Consider the following 20,790-nt stretch of genomic DNA (forward strand, 5'->3'; position numbering starts at 1 on the left):
CCTGCAATCTTTAAAATTTTTTTCCCTTCTTTGTTTTCTTTAGGAAGATGATCCTCATCAACCTGGCTATCTGAGGTTCTCTCAATGACAAGCTGAAGCAGGAACAACTGGAAGCTATTTCCGGAACCCTGGAAATACAACTTAAATTTGTAGGAGCCTTTCCAGAATGAAAACCACATACAATTACCTTGATAATTGCAAAAGGATGAGAGGAAAGTTATGATGGCAAAAAACAAAGAACCACGCCCCCCATCTTATGCTGTTAGTGTTGTTGGACTGTCTGGAACTGAAAAGGATAAAGGTAATTGTGGAGTTGGAAAGTCATGTTTGTGCAATAGATTTGTTCGTTCAAAAGCAGATGAATATTACCTTGAGCATACCTCTGTGCTTAGCACAATTGACTTTGGAGGAAGAGTTGTTAACAATGATCACTTTTTGTACTGGGGTGACGTAACACAAAGTGGTGAGGATGGAATTGAGTGCAGAATTCATGTAATTGAACAGACTGAGTTCATTGATGATCAGACTTTCTTGCCTCATCGGAGTACGAATTTACAACCATATATAAAGCGTGCAGCTGCCTCCAAACTGCAGTCAGCAGAAAAACTAATGTACATTTGCACAGATCAGCTAGGCTTGGAGCAAGACTTTGAGCAAAAACAAATGCCTGAAGGGAAATTAAGCATAGATGGATTTTTATTGTGCATTGACGTAAGCCAAGGCTGCAATAGGAAGTTTGATGATCAACTTAAATTTGTGAATAATCTCTATATCCAGCTCTCAAAATCCAAAAAACCCATAATAATAGCAGCAACGAAATGCGATGAATGTGTGGATCATTATCTGCGAGAGGTTCAGGCCTTTGCTTCAAATAAGAAGAACCTTGTGGTAGTGGAAACATCGGCAAGGTTCAATGTCAATGTTGAAACATGTTTTACTGCATTGGTACAAATGATGGATAAAACTCGTGGTAAACCTAAAATAATCCCCTATCTGGATGCCTATAAAACTCAAAGGCAGCTAGTTTTTACAGCAACAGACAAGTTTGAAAAACTTGTCCAAACTGTGAGAGACTATCATGCAACTTGGAAAACTGTTAGTAATAAACTGAAAAACCACCCTGATTATGAAGAGTACATAAATTTGGAAGGAACAAAAAAGGCCAAAAACACATTTTCAAAACACATAGAGCAGCTTAAACAGGAACATATTCGAAAAAGAAAAGAAGAATACATTAATGCATTGCCAAGAGCTCTTAATACTCTTCTGTCAAATCTTGATGAGATTGAACGCTTGAGCTGGTCAGAAGCCTTGAAGGTAATGGAGAAAAGGCCTGACTTCCAGTCCTGTTTTGTAGTGCTTGAAAAAACACCCTGGGATGAAACTGACCACATAGATAAAGTGAATGACAGAAGGATTCCATTTGACCTTCTCACTACGCCAGAGGCAGAGAAAGTTTACAAAAACCATGTGCAGCATCTTATATCTGAAAAAAGGAGGGTTGAAATGAAGGAGAAATTCAAAAAAACTCTTGAGAAAATCCAGTTCATTTCACCCGGACAGCCATGGGAAGAAGTTATATGTTTTGTGGTAGAGGATGAAGCATTCAAATACATCACTGATGCAGATAGTAAAGAAGTGTATGGTAGGCACCAGAGGGAGATTGTTGAAAAAGCCAAAGAGGAGTTTCAGGAAATGCTTTTTGAACATTCAGAGCTGTTTTATGACCTGGATCTTAATGCAACACCAAGCTCAGATAAAATGAGTGAAATTCATGCAGTTCTGAGTGAAGAACCTAGATACAAAGCTTTACAGAAACTTGCACCTGACAGAGAATCTCTTCTGCTTAAACACATAGGATTTGTTTATCACCCAACTAAAGAAACTTGTCTCAGTGGCCAGAATTGCATGGACATTAAAGTAGAGCAGTTACTTGCCAACAGTCTTGTGCAACTAGACCATGGTCGCTCAAATTTATATCATGATAGTGCCAACATTGATAAAGTCAATCTCTTCATTTTGGGCAAGGATGGCCTTGCACAAGAATTGGCAAATGAAATTCGCACACAATCCACTGATGATGAATATGCATTAGATGGAAAAATATATGAACTCGATCTTAGGCCAGCTGATGCAAAATCCCCATACCTGTTGACTCAGTTGTGGACCTCAGCCTTCAAACCACATGGTTGTTTCTGTGTGTTTAACTCCATTGAATCACTGAATTTTATTGGGGAGTGCATTGCAAAAATAAGGGCTGAAGCATCTCAGATAAGGAGAGACAAGTATATGGCTAATCTTCCATTTACGTTAATACTGGCTAACCAGAGGGACAGTGTCAGCAAGAATCTACCTATTCTCAGACATCAAGGACAGCAGTTGGCCAATAAATTGCAATGTCCTTTTGTAGATGTACCTGCTGGTACATATCCACGCAAATTCAATGAGGCTCAAATAAAACAAGCTCTGAGGGGAGTACTGGAAGCGGTTAAACACAATTTTGATGTTGTAAGTCCAGTTCCCACCATTAAAGATCTGTCAGAAGCGGACTTAAGAATAGTCATGTGTGCCATGTGTGGTGATCCGTTTAGTGTGGATCTTATTCTGTCACCCTTCCTTGACTCTCACTCCTGTAGTGCTGCTCAGGCTGGCCAGAATAATTCTTTGATGCTTGATAAAATAATAGGTGAAAAGAGGCGTCGAATACAGATAACTATATTATCATATCATTCTTCAATTGGTGTAAGGAAAGATGAACTTGTTCATGGATATATACTGGTCTATTCTGCGAAGCGGAAGGCATCCATGGGAATGCTTCGGGCATTTCTTTCTGAAGTTCAGGATACGATTCCTGTCCAGTTAGTGGCTGTTACTGATAGCCAGGCAGACTTCTTTGAAAATGAAGCAATCAAAGAACTCATGACAGAAGGGGAACATATAGCAACAGAGATTACTGCTAAGTTTACAGCTTTATATTCATTATCTCAGTATCATCGTCAGACTGAGGTTTTCACATTGTTCTTCAGTGACGTATTAGAGAAGAAAAACATGATTGAAAGTTCTTATATGTCAGACAGCACAAGGGAAACAACCCATACAAGTGAAGATGTTTTTCCCAGATCTCCCAGAGGAAGTTCCCTTGACTATAATTATCCAGATTCAGAGGATGATGCTGAAGGACCACCACCTTACAGTCCAATTGGTGATGATGTGAGGTTACTCCCAGCACCTAGTGACCGTTCAAAGTACCGACTAGATTTGGAAGGAAATGAATATCCTGTTCACAGTACACCACTCATTTGTCATGACCATGAACGCAACCATAAAGTGCCTCCTCCAATAAAACCGAAACCACTTGTTCCAAGAACAAATGTGAAAAAACTGGATCCTAATCTCCTGAAAACAATTGAAGCAGGTATTGGCAAAAACCCTAGGAAACAACCTTCTCGAGTGCCTGCAGCACCACCAGAAGATATAGACCAATCTGACAACTATGCTGAACCTATTGACACTATTTTCAAACATAAAGGCTTTGCAGATGATATATATGCGGTTCCAGATGATAGTCAGAATCGTATTATTAAGGTTCGAAACTCAATTGTTATAAATACCCAAGGTGAGGAAGAAAATGGGTTTTCTGATAGAATATCCAAAAGTCATGGGGAAAGAAGGCCTTCGAAATACAAATACAAGTCTAAAACTCTGTTCAGCAAAGCTAAGTCTTACTATAGGAGAACACATTCGGATGCAAGTGATGATGAGGCTTTCACCACCTCAAAAACTAAAAGAAAAGGAAGACATCGTGGAAGTGAAGAAGACCCACTTCTTTCACCTGTTGAAACATGGAAGGGTGGCATAGATAACCCTGCTATTACATCGGATCAAGAACTGGATGAGAAAAAAATGAAAAAGAAAACTCACAAAGTAAAAGAAGATAAGAAGGTAAGTTGATTTAAATTTTATTTACAACTTCTGGTATGTTCTAAGAAGGGAAGAGTCAAAATATGCAAGAGTTACACCGTATCTTGAAACAGGTGTTTTCAAATTTTGATGTAACATTGTTTGATTTTTGTCCAAGTTCTTGCTTAACTTCCTCAGAACTAGCAAACCTGGGGGAATGAGATGGTTTGTCTATCTAATCAGCTGTTCAGTAAGTTTCTGTTCTTTTTCACCTCTGTACCTGTGCAGTCTCTCTTCCATGTGACTAAGTGAAGACAAAATTTGCTTAATCATAACAACTTAAAAAAAAAAAAAAAAAAAAAAAAAAAAAAGGTTGCTCTGTGAGTTCTTGGGTAGAACTGGTTCTTGCAGTTCTAGCTGCTAGAGCAAAGTTTGGGGCTGGTGAATGAAAGGGGTGGTTTCTTTTTAATTCTTAATTGTCTACCTGGAATTCTGAAACAAGAACACGAAAGGGAAACTTTGTTCAGTGATTTTACTGACTGCTGCATTTTCCTAGTATGGGCAAGCAGGTAATCATGTTGAAAGCTGTGCTACCTGTACAATTCTTAATTCAAACAAAATAAAAGGAACAAAATGCCTGCCTGTTATGGGTTTCTAAATAATATGACGTTCTACTTGAAAAATGTCTGTGCTTTTAGTTTGATCTTTAAGTTTGATAGTTACTTGTCTTTTGACCTGCTGCTATAAAATTTTTTACATCAGTATAGTGTTGTGGTGTAGATTCTCAATGTATGCACTTTATAGTTTAGATCTTAATTTTAGGCTAGCAATCATTGTCTTCATACAGTTTATGTTTAATATGAAATCAGGAGTGTGCCTGGTCACTTAGATATTTTCTTTCTAGTCTCAAAATGAATCAACCTTTTTAATACTGTCTTTTGTTAGTGTTTTAAAAATGTCCCTTTTAGCTTAAATCTGACAGCACTTGAATAGCATTTAGAAATAAGTTTTGTTCAAGCAGAGCATAGTTAAATTTTACTAATGGATTAAATTCTGAACTGCACTTCCTAGCATGCAGCTGTGATTTGAATTACACGAGTGATTTAAAGGGCACTAAATTTTCTCAAACCTTACTCATAAGCATGGATAATGGTGTCTTGTGGGCATAAAATCATAAGGTTAAAAATACTTTGAAGTTGTTATTTTTGGGAAACTTACTTTTTTAAAAATAATTTGTATAGTTTTGATTGAAATAATCTTGCTACATAGAAATTGAAACGCAATATTCGTAATCCTCCTACTGTCTGAGCTGTGTTGACTTGACAGAGAGTTCCTCTCACTTGGGTGTTTATGTTTGAAATGTGGAGATGGAATGTAGTGGTATCTTCTCTCCCTGGTGTTGTGTCAGAAACCCCCTTGATATGTTTACCAAAGCCTCCGCTTTGGGCTTTGACCTGTTGAGAGGCAGCCTGAGTTGAAAGTTTCAGGCTGTTCTAAATTTTTGTAGTAGGTTAAGACTCTTGAAGAGTATAACAGTTTTTTTTTTTTTTTTTTTTTGTTATAACTTGCAAGTTGAGGACTAGGGCTGCTACTTTCAACTTAGTCAGAGAAAAATTAATAGTAGAAGTACAAGTTATTGTAATGATGTTGAAAGCAAATTTAACTTGATAACTGAAACATTTGCAAGCATTCAAAATGTCTAAGAGTGTTGGGTGCTTATTGCTTTTGATAAGTAGTGACTTCTGTATGTGTTGACTTGCATTATGTCAAAGTGAGAGTGGTTCCAGTTCATCTGAGAATCATTCCAGTTTCTAATGTACTCCTTTGGTTGATTCTTTTGTAAGAGCCATGCAGTTTTACCATATTTGGAACTTACTCCAACATGTTCACCATGTTGTTGTTTTAGATGAGCATCTAGTAGTCTTTAATTACCAGAACTGAAAAATTATTAAAATGATATTTTCCTTGTTGGCTGTTATTTAGTCCATGTGAGGGATATTAGTGCACCACTACTTACAGATTACTTGCTGAGCTTTTTTTGAGAATTTTGACCCTTTGAATGTGAAGGGCATAAATAAAACTTTTGTACTCTTTTCTTAATGTTGCTTAAAGCTCTTACTGATACTTTTCCTAAATTGTTGTATGTAAAAGGAACATAAGATACACATGTAACTACTCTTGCTATAATTATAGTGATTCTGAAATACAGAATTCTTATGAACAAAATGAATTTGTTTGGAAAAACAGCCTTTAAAGTCTGAGATCCTTATTGTCTCTGTCAAAGAGATTACAACTTGATCTTGTGCTTTTGCTTCGAAGTATGCTATTGCTTTTTAAAGCCTAAATGGGATGTAACATTCTTGATACTCCTTTCATCTTTGTTGGTTTGAGGGGTTTGAGATGTGGTGCTTCTGGGTGGGTTTCTTGTATGGTATTGCAGACAGCTCCTATGCACAGTCATTTGTGGGTTTTGTACTAGAGTTTTCACTTACGCAAAGCAGACTTCATATAGAAACAGAATTTGCCTTTGGAGACATTTAAGTTTCAAATTTTTTGTAAGACTATGTTGGGGGATATTGTTTTGGGTTTGTTTTTTTTTTTTGGGGGGTGTGTGTTGGCTTCCCATCCCCTTATCCCTCCTCATTTATGACAATTACTTTAAAATTAAAACCAGTGAAAGTTTCTTGAAGGAAATTTACTTTCCTCTTGAAGGCTGTTCTGGAAACTGTCCTGAAGGCAGGCTCAGAATAAGGAAACATTTAAAGATAATGTGTTTCAAGAAAGAGACACAATCTTGCTGAAGGGTGCTCCTTCTGTCCTGATGCTTTCAGAGCCCAGTCTACCAAGTTACCAGATGAAATCGTATGAAAGTAGAGGCACTAGGACAGATATAGGGAGGCAGTGGGTGTACAGTGATCATAGGGGTCATGTAAAAAATTGAAGGCAGCAAGAGCTGCATGGGTAGGGAGGAGGAAGGGAGTTTCAGAAAACATGATAATAGGAAAACCAACAGTTTCTTTTTACAAACCGGAATCTGTCAGCCATAGTTTAATTCATCTGCTAACACATACACCAAACTTTTTAAAAAAACCCTATTGTGAACACATATTGTTAAAGGCAGAAGTAAATACTCGGGATTCTGCTACTTGTTGCTATTTGTAAGAATAAATTAAGATGTTTTACAATGGAAAGTATAGCAGTGAGAAATCTGTGGCAAGCAATTAATGTTACTTGCAAGGTCCTCTAATGCTGCATACTACCCAAGGAAATTAAACAATTTGAAACGGAGGCCAGTTAAGTGTGCTTTGGTCTGATTTATTTGCCCATAGTTTTTGTCCGTAACACCATGTTTGCATTTTAGTTCATGTTTCTGTATGCTGGTAGTCAGAACTGGAAGAACCATGCTTGAGCTCCGTTTTCAATTGTCACAGAAATAATTCCTCTGAAAAGTTTCATCCCTTCATTCTCACTGTTCTTTAAAACTCAGTCAGAGTTTGTTTCCTCTATATCAGTGAGGAATCTTCTTGCAATATGCAGTTTTCACCTTTCCTTATGTTAACATTTCTTCTGAAATGTTTTTTTTCCCTTTGTCATTGGTCACCCCCAAAGAGATGAAGAGAATATGGCTGCCTCGTGACCTGTGTTTTAGAAGACTAAAAAAGGTTTTGTAATTCCTCTGAACTTAGGTTTTTGAGAGAGGATGACTGAAATTGTGTATAGTATTGCAAAGAATGACATAGAAGTGCCTCATATCATCTTAATGTTTGTTGATCTGTACTAGAAGTTACAGCCTAACACAATTGTGTGATTGCACTTAAGTGTCTTAGCTGCAGTTCAGTTATTGTCACTTTAGGAACCTTTGGCCTTTTCTTGTCCTTCATAATTTCCAGCTAATGACTTACTACTGTATAGTACATGCACATTGTAGTATATGCATACACATACAGTACATACATGTATGTACATGCTACATGCACGTTCCAATGTACGATGTTTCCGTTAGTCTATGGCTTTGCCCTTTTTGTTGTTGAATATCATCCTATTTCTGTTACTCTGGTTGTCTCAGAAGTTTCCTGTATGCCACCATCAATTGCCTTACTAACATTCAGAGTGGTAAAACCAGCTGATTGTTGAGGTTTCTTTGCCTGTCGAAAAGAGTACGTTTTCAATGGAGAAGGTTGAATCAGTCTAGCATAGTCAATCTTGTGATACACCCACCTTTATCTTATTTTATGTTATTACCATGTTTCTAAAAGTTCTGAAAAAAATTATTGTACGGCCTTGCATGTGCTGTTAACAAATGGCTGTTAAACATTTTCTGGCAGGGCAGTATATGAAAAAAGTGAAGAGAAGGAGAAAAAGAAAGTAGTCAGGCTTCAATCATGCAACTTCTTACCCAAGTTGGTGTGGAGTTCTGTGCACACTGCTTGAACGCTTACAAGTGCATGTTATGTGCCAGTATTTGTTAATGTGTCTTTTTTTTTCCCCCTACAGAACTTTTCCTGTAAAAGTTTCTCTTATGAAAAAGCACTTAGTCCTTTCTGCAGTTATTGCACAAAATATCTCTCAAAATCATTTTCCAGAGAGAATTCTCCCCTTTATCAACATGTTTTCTATGTTTGATTATTTGTTTTCTTCACAAACTTCGAGGAACTGAGCACAGAGAACAATGTTGATCTGCAGCTTGCCTCTGCTGTTTCTGCTTTGCCAAGTCAGACCTCTCCAGCTGAGATGTGTGCTCATTCATCTGCATCTTTTTTAAAAATTGCAGGTGGGAACTACAAGTAGATGCTTGGCTTGATTAGAATTTCAGTATTGTAATACGAAGGTCTGCTATAGAACATTATTGTGAGTTGGTACACACCACTCTTTTTAAAAGCAGCAGCCTTTGCAGGCCATATAATAAATTAATTTTGTCTTTAACTTGGTGAATTTGGAGATACGGAGCAACAGAAAGAAAATGCAGAAGATTTCAGGATATGAAAGGGCAGTGATCATTCCTAGAGGACAGGGATCTTGCTAGAGGAAGCTTTAAATCTCAAACAGGAGAAACCTCTTCATATGTCTGTAATAACCCTAAAGCTGCAACTGTCACACAGTTTATGCATTGATATATGACCTAAACCATAGTGCTTCTTGGTTTGGAATGTTCTTCTCGTGTAAACAAGCTTGATAAAAATATGCTTTAAATTATTTATCAATTATTATTGATTTATTTGTTATTATTACTACATTAAATGATTGCAAGTTATTTTTGACCGTTGTCTTAATTTAGTAATTCCCTGTACAGCAGGAAGGCTGCCTGATCTGAAAATGTGTAGCTATTCCACATAATTACAATTAGCCTTATTATTGGTCTTTACTATGGAATAATTTCAATACTGTGGGAGTATTGAAAATTTACCCATCTAATTTAGAGCTCTTCATGAATACTTTGAGATATGATGAGTGTTCTTGTCTTGTTATAGAAGAATTATTTTATTAATACATTTGTGAAAGTAGGAGTCAGATTAGAATTATATTTTTTTAATGGAAGAAGTTACTCAAAGTACTTCTGAAAACAAATCCTAACTACAGAGGTCTTGTAAACAATATAGTAAATTAACAGATCAGTGATAATTCTTTGACATACCACTGTTAAGTTACTAAATCTGTAAAAGTTTCACTGTTTTTTTTTCTCTAACCTATAGTCAATAGTTTCATTACTCAAGGTCTGATTTTTTTTTTTTTTTTTTTTTGTGATTGGAGTTTCCAGCTGTGTTGTTAAATTAAATCTGAAAAACAGTGCTTTAAAGCATTATGCCTTGCAATCTCGTTTGCAAACAACATTTGTTATTCCCAAATAAGATAGTGACTTACGTTCTTTCCATTTTCCTTTATGCCAAGATGATTGTAAGGTGCCTTTTTCTTTAATCTGTAAACTTCTCAATGGAAAAATTCACGAGCACCTAGATGAACTATCACGTATAGTGTGTTCTAAAACAAGTCTGAGTGAGTAATACAGGTTTGACATCTATTTTTCTGTGCTTGAACTTGTTTGCTCTTAATATTTCAAAATTACACGGAATTTTACGTTGAAGCTATTACTGAAATAGTGGCAGGAACTGTACAGCCTATATATGTTGATCTCAGTTTTAATATGACTAAGGTAAACATGAGAAATGGAAGATCAACTTACATTTGGATTCAGCTGTTCTTGTGTAAATTCAATGGTTGATTTAGCAAAGTACTGTCTACTTCAGACTAGAATGATTATTTTTTTGTTTTTTGTTTTTTGTTTTTTGTTTCCCCTCTCCTGAGGAGTATAGGAAATACCAAAATCTGTCCTTTCAGGTTTCATCTGTTCAAATATAACACTCTTAAAATGTGTATTTGGAGCCATATGCCTTCTTGAGCCTCTGTAGTTTAAAACTTAGTGTAGCAAGCTGGAACTCTAAAAATGGCAGAAGGTGTGAGGGGAAGAAAGAGCATGTTAGGGACCATCGTCTGCAGTATTCATATGTTGTATAATTTCTGAAGAGCTAGCCATGAAGTAGAGATTACAAATGCTTTATTAAGCCTATCAAGTGAATGCTGTTCAGGGTGCGTGGTTTTATGAACTACTTTAATACACCTGAAAATATGGACTTTGCCCTCTGTGACCCTTGGGCTGACTACACATGAAGTAGGCAAAACATTTTCTTTGTATTAAAAGAGTAGTGAAGTGTGTGGGAGGTAGAGAAGTGGTTAAGTTTCTCCTTTGATAAATAAATTATGATGATCCCACCATTCTGGTGTGATGGAGGTGAGAGGAAAAAAGGAAGGGGAGCCCAGCTTAAGCAGACAGGACTTGCTAGAGTAAGCAGCTCATCCGTAAAGGTGTGTGATAGGTAGGTTTGGGCAGATTTGTTTAGGTTTTGGAGTTAGTTTTAATAAGTTGCATTTATGTGCATTGTACTCTGAAGTCTCAGCCTTGTTTGTCTCTAGAAGATGGGTGCTGCTTAGCTAATACCCGGGTACCTGCAGTCAGGAGGGTTAATCTGGAGTATACTTTAAATCTCCATTTTCGCGGTTTTATGATTTTTATAATGAAATTTTAAGTGTTGAAATCAAGAATTAGGTGCTGTACTGGAATATATGTTTTTATGTTTACCTTGCCTTTTATTAAGAGGACTTTAGCTAATCTTTTGCAACACGTTTCAGTGATTAAACTACTGTAATTAAAACAGTATTTCAGGTAAATGCTTTTGGTATCAGCAATGCAAGGCAAGTTTGGGTTTCTCAGAGTTAAAATGTTTTACTGCCAAAATATGTAAGGATCAGCTGGAGGTTTGTTATTAACCTCTGTTAGGGTAAGAAGAGAAGTTGTCTTTGGCAAGAAGCAAGTGGTGAAACCCATGCTGTAACGCTTAACGATAGTGCAACAATCAATTATAAAAAACAGATTTATATGACAACTAAGGATTTCAGTGTTACAGTGTTAGGATTGTGTTTTAATTACACGAAACAGTGCTATGTCAAAGAATAAGCTTTTTGCTGGGATTAACTAAGAAAACTTCTGTGCTGCTTCTTGTTTTCTCTAACTTGGTGCCTACTAGTCCTTTTTTATTATGATGTAGAAGCATATGGAATTGTGCCTAGATTAGTACATTCTGGATGCAGTATCAGGCAACTGCCGTATTGTGGGGAGAAGGTGTATTGGGCAAAACTATTGATTTTTTTAATAGTAAGAATTACTATCTTGTAAAAATACCTATGGCAAAAAGAGTAATCTCTCTGCCAAAATCTGGGAATTTAAGGTGATTCACCTTTTTCAGGTGCTGTTTAACTAAATCAATAATGTTTAACAGTGTTTATGTTTAAATATTGTATCATTAGAGAACTTTTAACAGTTAATTTTACACAGAAAAATTTATGATAGTCATTATCCTGACTAGCAGACCTAAAAGTTCCATCCAGAGCTGCTATTTTCTCAGAGTGGGGAACGGAGATTAAAAAAAGAGCTTTCACTAAAGCTAGCTTGTTTTGGTTAGAAATAAGACCTGCATTTCTTTCCTGAAGATGGTTGATCTTTTCACAAAGATCAGGTCTTTCTCACAGTAATATGCTTTCTCGTTCAGAACAGAATCTTTGCTTAAGAAGTCTAGACATGTATGGGAGTCTCAAATTAGGAAATACATGGTAGATTTTTAATACCTCGAAGTTTTGTTGTTAATTTGCAAAAGTATTAGAAGTTATTAGAAGTTTTTGTGAAGATTGTGTAGATCATGTTATTTGCACGGAGATTTGATATGCATTGTCAATGGACAGTTTACCCCCTCAGATGCCCCAAAAGAAAGGGAAATCTTGAAAGATATTTAAATAAATATTTAACAGGAGGGAGACGAAATACATAATGGTACATAATGGTAAATAGCTGAAAAAATTATTATTGTGACTTTGTCTGCCTTGTGAAATCCCAATTTCATGTTTATGGAATAGCCCTGCAATGTTCATCCTGTCTCCTACTCTACTTTTAGATAAGTTTGAGAAGGACTTCAGGGTTTTGGTTGTGGTTTGTTTGTTTGTTTGTTTGTTTGTTTTTATTATTATTTTGGTTTTTTTCTTCTTTTATTCTTTCTTCTTTAGATTCTTTAGACAAACTAGCTACATTGGAGGTTAAACTGTTTCAGGTAGACAATTCTATATAAGAAAACTTCCTGTTCTTTTGAGTGTGTATGCTTGATATCTCAGTCCCTTACAACCACTCTTCTAAATGCAGGACAATTACTCGAAAAAAACCCCATTCTTTATTGTGGCTTTGCAGGCACATTTCACTCACTTTGTCCGGGTTTTACACCTTTAGCTTCAGTTGGCACTTTCAGATGCTGCTCATCTGAACTGAATGTTGCATAAATAAGATTTTGCCATTAAAGAGAAAATGGCCAATAAACTGGGTGCTGGGGACTTCAAAGCTGTGGACTGCTGCAGTGAGAAGGAAGAAAGGAAAGGCTGTTTCTAAACTGAAGTCACATACTGGCAGAACCAGTTATCCAAGATGAGTAAAAGTTAGGCAAAGGGTTGACAGTTGGAAAGAACGGTTTCAGATATTGTCTGCTTTGTCATGCAAGGTTATCATAAAGTTTTATTCTAAGTTCTTTTTTTGTGAAGCTAGGAGGATTGGCCAGGTTAATAAATGGTTAAAAGGGTGGTGTCATAGTCAGGGGTTTGGGTGTCTTGAGCACGGGACCCAAGTTAGTAGGCCAGGTCTACTGGGGGCTGGTGGAGCTAGTCTGACAAAGAAGGGGAAGAGTGGTTTTGGTAGGAGGCTTGCCAGGCTGGTCAAGGTTGCTTTAAACTAGATGTGTTGGGAAAGGGGGGCATTGTTCCATCCCAACACACCCAGTCTGTTGCCAGCACCTATAATAAATGCTGGGAGCGATGTAGGGATATTCCAGCTGCTCCAGCCAATGAGCTGGCTTCATTTGGAGCTCGGCTCAGATGCCTCTATACAAACGCCTGTAGCATGGGGAACAAACAAGAGGAATTAGAGTTGTGCATGTCTATGGGGGTATGATGTAAGTAGGCATGACAGAAACATGGTGGGATGGCTCCTACAACTGGAGTGTTGGAATGGAAGGTTACAGGCTCTTTAGAAAAGACAGGCCTGGCAGGTGGGGAGGGGAAGTTGCTATTTATGTTAGGGATAGGCTGAAGAGTACGGAACTCTGTCTGGGGACAGGTGAGCAGTCGACAGAGAGTTTGTGGGTCAGGGTTAAAGGGAGAACAGCCATGGGAGACATTACTGGGGGGATCTATTACAGACCGCCTGATCAAGAGGAATCTGTGGATGAAGTGCTCTATAGGCAGATAGGAACAGCCTCACGCTCACAGGCCCTTGTTCTCATGGGGGACTTCAACCACCCTGACATCTGTTGGAGTGAAGGTACGGCCCAGCACAAGCAATCCAGGAGGTTCCTCGATAGTGTGGAAGACAACTTCCTTCTGCAAGTAATAGAGGAGCCGACAAGGAGAGGTGCCATGCTTGACCTCGTGCTCACCAACAGGGAAGGGCTTGTTGGAAATGTGACATTCTGGGGCAGCCTTGGATGCAGTGATCACAAGATGGTTGAGTTCGAGATCCTCGGGACAGTGAGAAGAGCGTGCAGCAAGCTCACTGCCCTGGACTTCAAGAGAGCAGACTTTGGCCTCTTCAGTAACCTGCTTAGTAAGGTTCCATGGGATGTAGCCCTAGAGGGCAGGGGGACCCAAGACTGTTGGTTGTTATTCAAGGATCACCTGCTCCAAGCTCAGGAGTGTCGCATCCCAACTAGAAGGAAGTGCAGCAGGAGGGCCAGGAGACCTCCTTGGATGGATAAGGAGCTGCTCAGGAAAATTCAAAGGAAAAAAGAGGCTTATAGAAGGTGGAAGCAGGGACAGGCAGCCTGGGAAGAATACAGGGATGCTGTCCGGGAAGCTAGGGACTGGGTTAGGAAAGCTAAGGCCCAGTTAGAATTGAACTTGGCTAGGGATGTTAAGGATAACAGGAAGGGATTCTGTAGGTACATAGCGAATAAAAGACAGACTAGGGACAACATAGGCCCCCTCCGGAAGATATCAGGAGAACTCGCTACCCGAGATTTGGAGAAGGCTGAGGTTCTTAATGACTTCTTTGCCTCAGTCTTCACTGGCAAAAGCTCTGACTGCGCCACCTAAGTCTTGGAAGGTGGACGCAGGGACTGTGAGAATGAAGACCCTAGGCCCACTGTAGGAGAGGATCTGGTTAGAGACCATCTTAAAAACCTAAACGTACACAAGTCCATGGGACCTGACGAAATCCATCCGCAAGTCCTGAAGGAGCTGGCGAATGAAGTTGCTAGGCCACTGGCCATCATATTGGAAAAATGATGGCAGTCAGGTGAAGTTCCCGATGACTGGAAAAAGGGAAATATAACCCCCATTTTCAAGAAGGGGAAAATGGATGACCTGGGGAATTACAGACCAGTCAGTCTCACCTCTGTGCCTGGCAAACTCTTGGAGCAGATTCTCCTGGAAGGCATGCTAAGGCACATGAAAAACAAGGAGGTGGTTGGTGACAGCCAGCATGGCTTCACTAAGGGGAAATCCTGCCTGACCAATTTGGTGGCCTTCTATGATGGGGCTACGGAACTGATGGACAGGGGCAGAGCAGTTGACGTCATCTACCTGGACTTGTGCAAAGCATTCGACACTGTCCCACATGACATCCTTGTCTCTAAATTGGAGAGACATCAATTTGATGGGTGGACCACTCGGTGGATAAAGAACTGGCTGGATGGCCGCATGCAAAGAGTTGTGGTCAATGGCTCGATGTCCGGCTGGAGACTGGTAACGAGTGGTGTCCCTCAGGGATCGGTGTTGGGACTGGTCTTGTTCAACGTCTTTGTTGGTGACATGGACAGTGGGACTGAGTGCACCCTCAGCAAGTTTGCCGATGACACCAAGCTGTGTGGTTCGGTTCATACGCCGGAGGGAAGGGATGCCATCCAGAGGGACCTTGGCACGCTTGTGAGGTGGGCAGATGCTAACCTGATGAAGTTTAACCATGCCAAGTGCAAGGTCCTCCACCTGGGTCGGAGCAATCCCAAGCACATCTACAGGTTGGGCAGAGAAGAGATTCAGAGCAGCCCTGCAGAGAAGGACTTGGGGGTGTTGGTCAATGAGAAAATGAACATGAGCCGGCTTCAGTGTGTGCTCGCAGCCCAGAAAGCCAACCGTATCCTGGGCTGCATCAAGAGGAGCGTGACCAGCAGGTCCAAGGAGGTGATCCTGACTCTCTACACTGCTCTCGTGAGACCTCACTTGGAGTATTGTGTGCAGTTCTGGTGTCCTCAACATAAAAGGGACATGGAACTGTTGGAACAAGTCCAGAGGAGGGCTACGAAGATGATCAGGGGATTGGAGCACGTCCCGTATGAAGAGAGGCTGAGAAAGTTGGGGCTGTTCAGCCTGGAGAAGAGAAGGCTGCGTGGAGACCTCATAGCAGCCTTCCAGTTTCTGAAGGGGGCCTACAAGGATGCTGGGGAGGGACTCTTCATCAGGGACTGTAGTGACAGGACAAGGGGTAACAGGTTCAAACTTAAACAGGGGAAGTTTAGATTGGATCTAAGGAAGAAATTCTTTACTGAGAGGGTGGTGAGGCACTGGAATGGGTTACCCAGGGAGGCTGTGAATGCTCCATCCTTGGCGGTGTTCAAGGCCAGGTTGGATGAGGCCTTGGGTGGCATGGTTTAGTGTGGGGTGTCTCTGCCCATGTCAGGGGGGTTGGAACTAGATGATCTTGAGGTCCTTTCCAACCCTGACTATTCTATGATTCTATTTTCAGTTAATGTAAAAGTTCGGGAGAAATGTATTGGAGAGCAATTTTTAATACTTTGAAGAACTCTTTTATAGAAATCTAGAATTTGAAAGATAAGCCTATTTTTTGTTAGCCTTCTGTTACCATGATCAGTCACAGGAACTCTGCTGCTGATTTTAAGAATCACAAGGTATCTAACAAAGATGCTTTATGCGTAAATAAAAAGTTTTACTGTTCCTTAATTAGGTTACTGAAAACTTTGGTTAACAGGTTTTTTTATCAAATACTGGAGAAATTCCAGAGGTGCTGTAGCGTGAGTGTTGGAGAAATGTTCTTTAGGCTGGAGTTTTCACTTTCTTCTCTAGAATTCAACTTCATCTCGTTAATTCTCAGTGGGCAAGGCAGTCATGAATGTGTGCCTTGCTAGGTAGTCTGTAAGGACTGATTAAGTAAATGGTACAAAAGTCTAGAAGTTAACTGATTTATTTATTTATTTATTTATACACATAGGTTGAAATTCCAGACTTTTCTAGTTGTAAAGCATGGAAACATGTGTTGTCTTAATTGCTATTTGAGTTTTAGTCTTATGAATTATAACTTTCTAGGAACCTGGTTATTAAATTTAAATCTGGCTGTTGTGCTTTTTAATTTTCTTTTGTACTATTAGATGTTGACAGAAGAGCTTTTATATGAAAATGCAGCTGCTTTTAACTAATTTCTTGCTGTATATAAAGATAAAATGCTGGATTTTAATGGTGATGTTCATTCCATTTACATGTTCAGTTGCCAATGTACAGCCAATTGATTGACTGCTTTATATGGTCATATCTGAATATTTTCATGAACATTCAGACATAAGACATGTAGTTCTTGTAATCGCCCACTTGTGGTCCAGCAGTTGAACTGCTAACAGTCGTTCTTGGTGTAGGGAAGGATATGATTGTGGATGGATCAAAACAAGCAAGAAAAATCCATATGGAACTCTAGTATGTAAAGACTTATTGTAGCACTCTAAGTAAGTAGTGTGTTTATTTTTGTTCCTGTAGTATTTCTGTTGCATTGTGTCATCCTGTTCCTAATGTGATGCAAAGAAGACCAAATCTATTAGATGTTATTTGAGTGCTTTGTGTCTAATGTATGTTATTTTAAAGTACATTTCTTTCTACTCAGTTTGCCATAGAGGAATTTTAATGTTTGGTGTGTGATCTGCTTGTTTTTATTAAATAGTTGCAATATGAGTTAGTTAAAATATTACTTGAATATTGCTTAAATAACTTTGTTTTGTTGTAGCCGAAAAAGAAAACTAAGACATTCAATCCTCCAATTCGTAGAAACTGGGAAAGTAATTACTTTGGGATGCCCCTACAGGATCTGGTTACACCTGAGAAACCGATACCTCTGTTTGTTGAAAAATGTGTGCAATTCATTGAAGATACAGGTAAGACAGGAGAACTATTGGAGGAAAGACTTTCCCACTTTGCATTAATGAGTAAAGCCTCTCATTTTCTGTTTTAAAGCACTTTTAGAATTTTATCCCAGAAGTAAATAATTATAGAAAAAGCACTTTTTAAAAGTAGAATATATTCTCTAAATTGTATGCTTAATATGTGATGTCTGTCTATGTTTACACAAGTACTTAATTTCATTTTAACAAACAATTGAAATTTAGCATTTTTTCCTGTAATTTAAAAAGTTTGTATGACACTCTAATGCCAAATGACTTTTAACCCAATGGCGTTCCAGTTTTACATGTCTCCGTGTTGCTACTATTTTACTTCATATATCAAAGAGCTCTGAAATCCATTTTTTCCAGTTTCAGAAAACAGATGCATGGTATAGCTGAATTAGTCTTTTTCCTTGCTTTATTTTGCTGATAAACCTGGTTTTGCGTTTTTACTTGTTACAGAGATGAAAACATTTCTAAATACTGTGTGATTCTATATGGAAACATGTTAAGCAGTTTGTTTAACTTGCAGATTTCCAGTTTAACATAAAATATTAACATTGATGTGTTTGTACTAGGGTGAAATTTCTCAGTACGTTTTCCTCTCTTTCCTTTCTTCCTGGCCTCCCCAGTTGTGTGTTTTCCCCTGCTTTCAGCCTGTTTACTCCATGACCATGGATGTCATGGCAATGTGGGTTCATCTTGCTGGTCCAAAGAAGACTACATTTAAGGGTGGGGTGTTGTTTGGTTTGGGAGTGACCTGTGGTTGGGTTTCTGTTCTGTTTTGTGTTTTGTTTTTTTGGGTGTTGTAGGGTTTTTTTGTTTTGTTGGGTTTTTTTTAAGATGGTGAGCACCAGTTTTTGCTTAGTGTGTAGATCTTGGTTGCTCTGAAATTGCATAAATGCGATATTGCTATATTTGAAGCAAATGAGAGTATGAAACTGGAGCTGAAATGCAGTTCAGGATATCTTTCAATGGGTGTCTGCAGTTTGATATTGGTTAGCATAAAGTAAAACAGCACCTTTTTTTGACGTTTTGTTGGTTTTGTAATACAATTTTGGCTGTAAGATGACAGTAACAGTCTTAGCAAAATTAAAATCTGCCATCTGTGGGAGCAGTGTTTCCAGAAGATCTCCTATAGGTGATAGGCCTAATAGCTGTTTTTGAAGACTTATATACTGCATTATTGCAATGAAAAAAAATCAGGTGAAACCTCAGACAGTAATCTTTTGAGAGTCAGAGGTGTTAGTACAAATCTGTTGTTAACGTTTACCTCTTGTTCTTTATGTAAAGGTAACAGCAGTTTTTGATTCCCTCTTGCCTTTGCTCTTTGCTTCCCCTCCTTCTTCCCCACCTCTTACCTCCCCACCCCCTTACCCAGGAAAAAATGGGGAAGGAGGAAGACAGGCAACGAGTAATAGAGTGATATAGACAGCTTAATATATATTTTGTTTGGTATTGTATGTAGCAAAAAAAAAAAAAAAATCCAAAACCAAACCAACATAATTTTATGTTGGTGAGTCACTATCTGAATTTGTGTTATTTAGAAACAACTATATACAGCTACTACGTGTGGCTGTATAAACCAGACATCCAGCAGTAATGAAGATCAAGTGACTTCTTGAAGTTTGTAGAATCTACAAGTAGTATCTTAAATTTGAGCATGTTTAACTTTGTGAGAATACTTCCAAACAACAAAATTATAAATCCAGGTCTAAAGAAACTTACGTGTTCAAAATGTGAGGGGCTCGTTGAAAGTGGGGATTCAGGAGGTGCTGCTTTTCCTTTAGCTGGTTGAATATGTGTTAGTTCATCCCAGGATGCTGCAGCTACTGATAAGCTGGACAATTTTAATTCTGGTTATATGTTTAAGCTGGACAAACATTGTGCCATGCTCATGCTTGCTTTGTGGCTGTGAAGGCAGTAGTTGTCCTGCTGTTTCTGCTAAGCACTTAGTACAGAACAAGACCTCTGCTTTTGATCTGTACTACGATTTTCTTTCTCCTACTATGGATTCTGTGTAAGTAGCTTTCGTTGTTCTCGTCACCTTCCATATGTGGCTGAGGGAATTTTATATTTAGTGTGTATTATCTTTATATTAGGTTAATATTCTGTAGGTATTTGAGTTTCAAGCAGTGTTCTGAGTGTAAGTATTTGTTGCCTTTGGGAAAGGAGGATGTTCACTTGCATTACCCTCAGATATCCTGTACTGGGATAGACTCACATCCAGTGACTTAATGGACTGTCTGAGAGAAAATTCCACAAATACTGTTTTGGAGATGACTGGCCTGCAGAAGGCAGGTCAGGATCTATTGGCTTCAGGCTGGACTCCAGAGTGGTACCAGTCCCAGCTGATAATGTTGGGGAATCATCCAATAATTCAACCATCTCTTATCAAGTCAGCCTAGAATCAGTGCTAACTGAATTCAATGAGTGTTTATCATTGTCTTTTTAATCTAGAAGGTTCAGTCTTTTCCAACTTTTCTTGAATGAGGCTAATCAGTATATTTCTCTTACAGGGGACATACTTTTTAGCTTTTCAGGTACTTTCACAGTGTTCATAGAATCATAGAATCATAGAATAGTCAGGGTTGGAAAGGACCTCAAGATCATCTAGTTCCAACCCCCCTGACATGGGCAGGGACACCCCACACTAAACCATGCCACCCAAGGCCTCATCCAACCTGGCCTTGAACACCGCCAAGGATGGAGCATTCACAGCCTCCCTGGGTAACCCATTCCAGTGCCTCACCACCCTCACAGTAAAGAATTTCTTCCTTATATCCAATCTAAACTTCCCCTGTCTAAGTTTGAACCCGTTACCCCTTGTCCTGTCACTACAGTCCCTTACGAATAGTCCCTCCCCAGCATCCTTGTAGGCCTCCTTCAGATACTGGAAGGCTGCTATGAGGTCTCCACCAGCCTTCTCTTGTCCAGGCTGAACAGCCCCAACTTTCTCAGCCTCTCCATACGGGAGGTGCTCCAGTCCCCTGATCATCCTTGTGGCCCTCCTCTGGACTTGTTCCAACAGTTCCATGTCCCTTTTATGTTGAGGACACCAGAACTGCACACAATACTCCAAGTGAGGTCTCACGAGAGCAGTGTAGAGAGTCAGGATCACCTCCTTGGACCTGCTGGTCACGCTTCTCTT

General features: G+C 38.9%; 1 protein-coding gene across 2 annotated transcripts in view; it reads left to right on the forward strand.

Moving 5' to 3' along the window:
* Positions 1–219: 219 nt before the first annotated feature.
* Positions 220–20,790, forward strand: part of ARHGAP5 (Rho GTPase activating protein 5) — a gene marked incomplete at both ends in the record, with an annotated part of 38,990 nt that continues 18,419 nt past the window's right edge. Inside the window, 2 exons of one of the 2 annotated variants that reach the window (XM_080619841.1) lie at positions 220–3,942; positions 17,486–17,633. In XM_080619841.1, the coding sequence (XP_080475967.1) occupies positions 220–3,942; positions 17,486–17,633 (3,871 nt within the window). The remainder of the gene's footprint in view (positions 3,943–17,485; positions 17,634–20,790) is intronic. The other variant, XM_080619842.1, reaches the window with a different exon arrangement.

The sequence above is a fragment of the Psittacula echo genome, assembly GCF_963264785.1.
Source record: "Psittacula echo genome assembly, chromosome: 5".
NCBI classification, from domain to species: Eukaryota; Metazoa; Chordata; class Aves; order Psittaciformes; family Psittacidae; genus Psittacula; species Psittacula echo.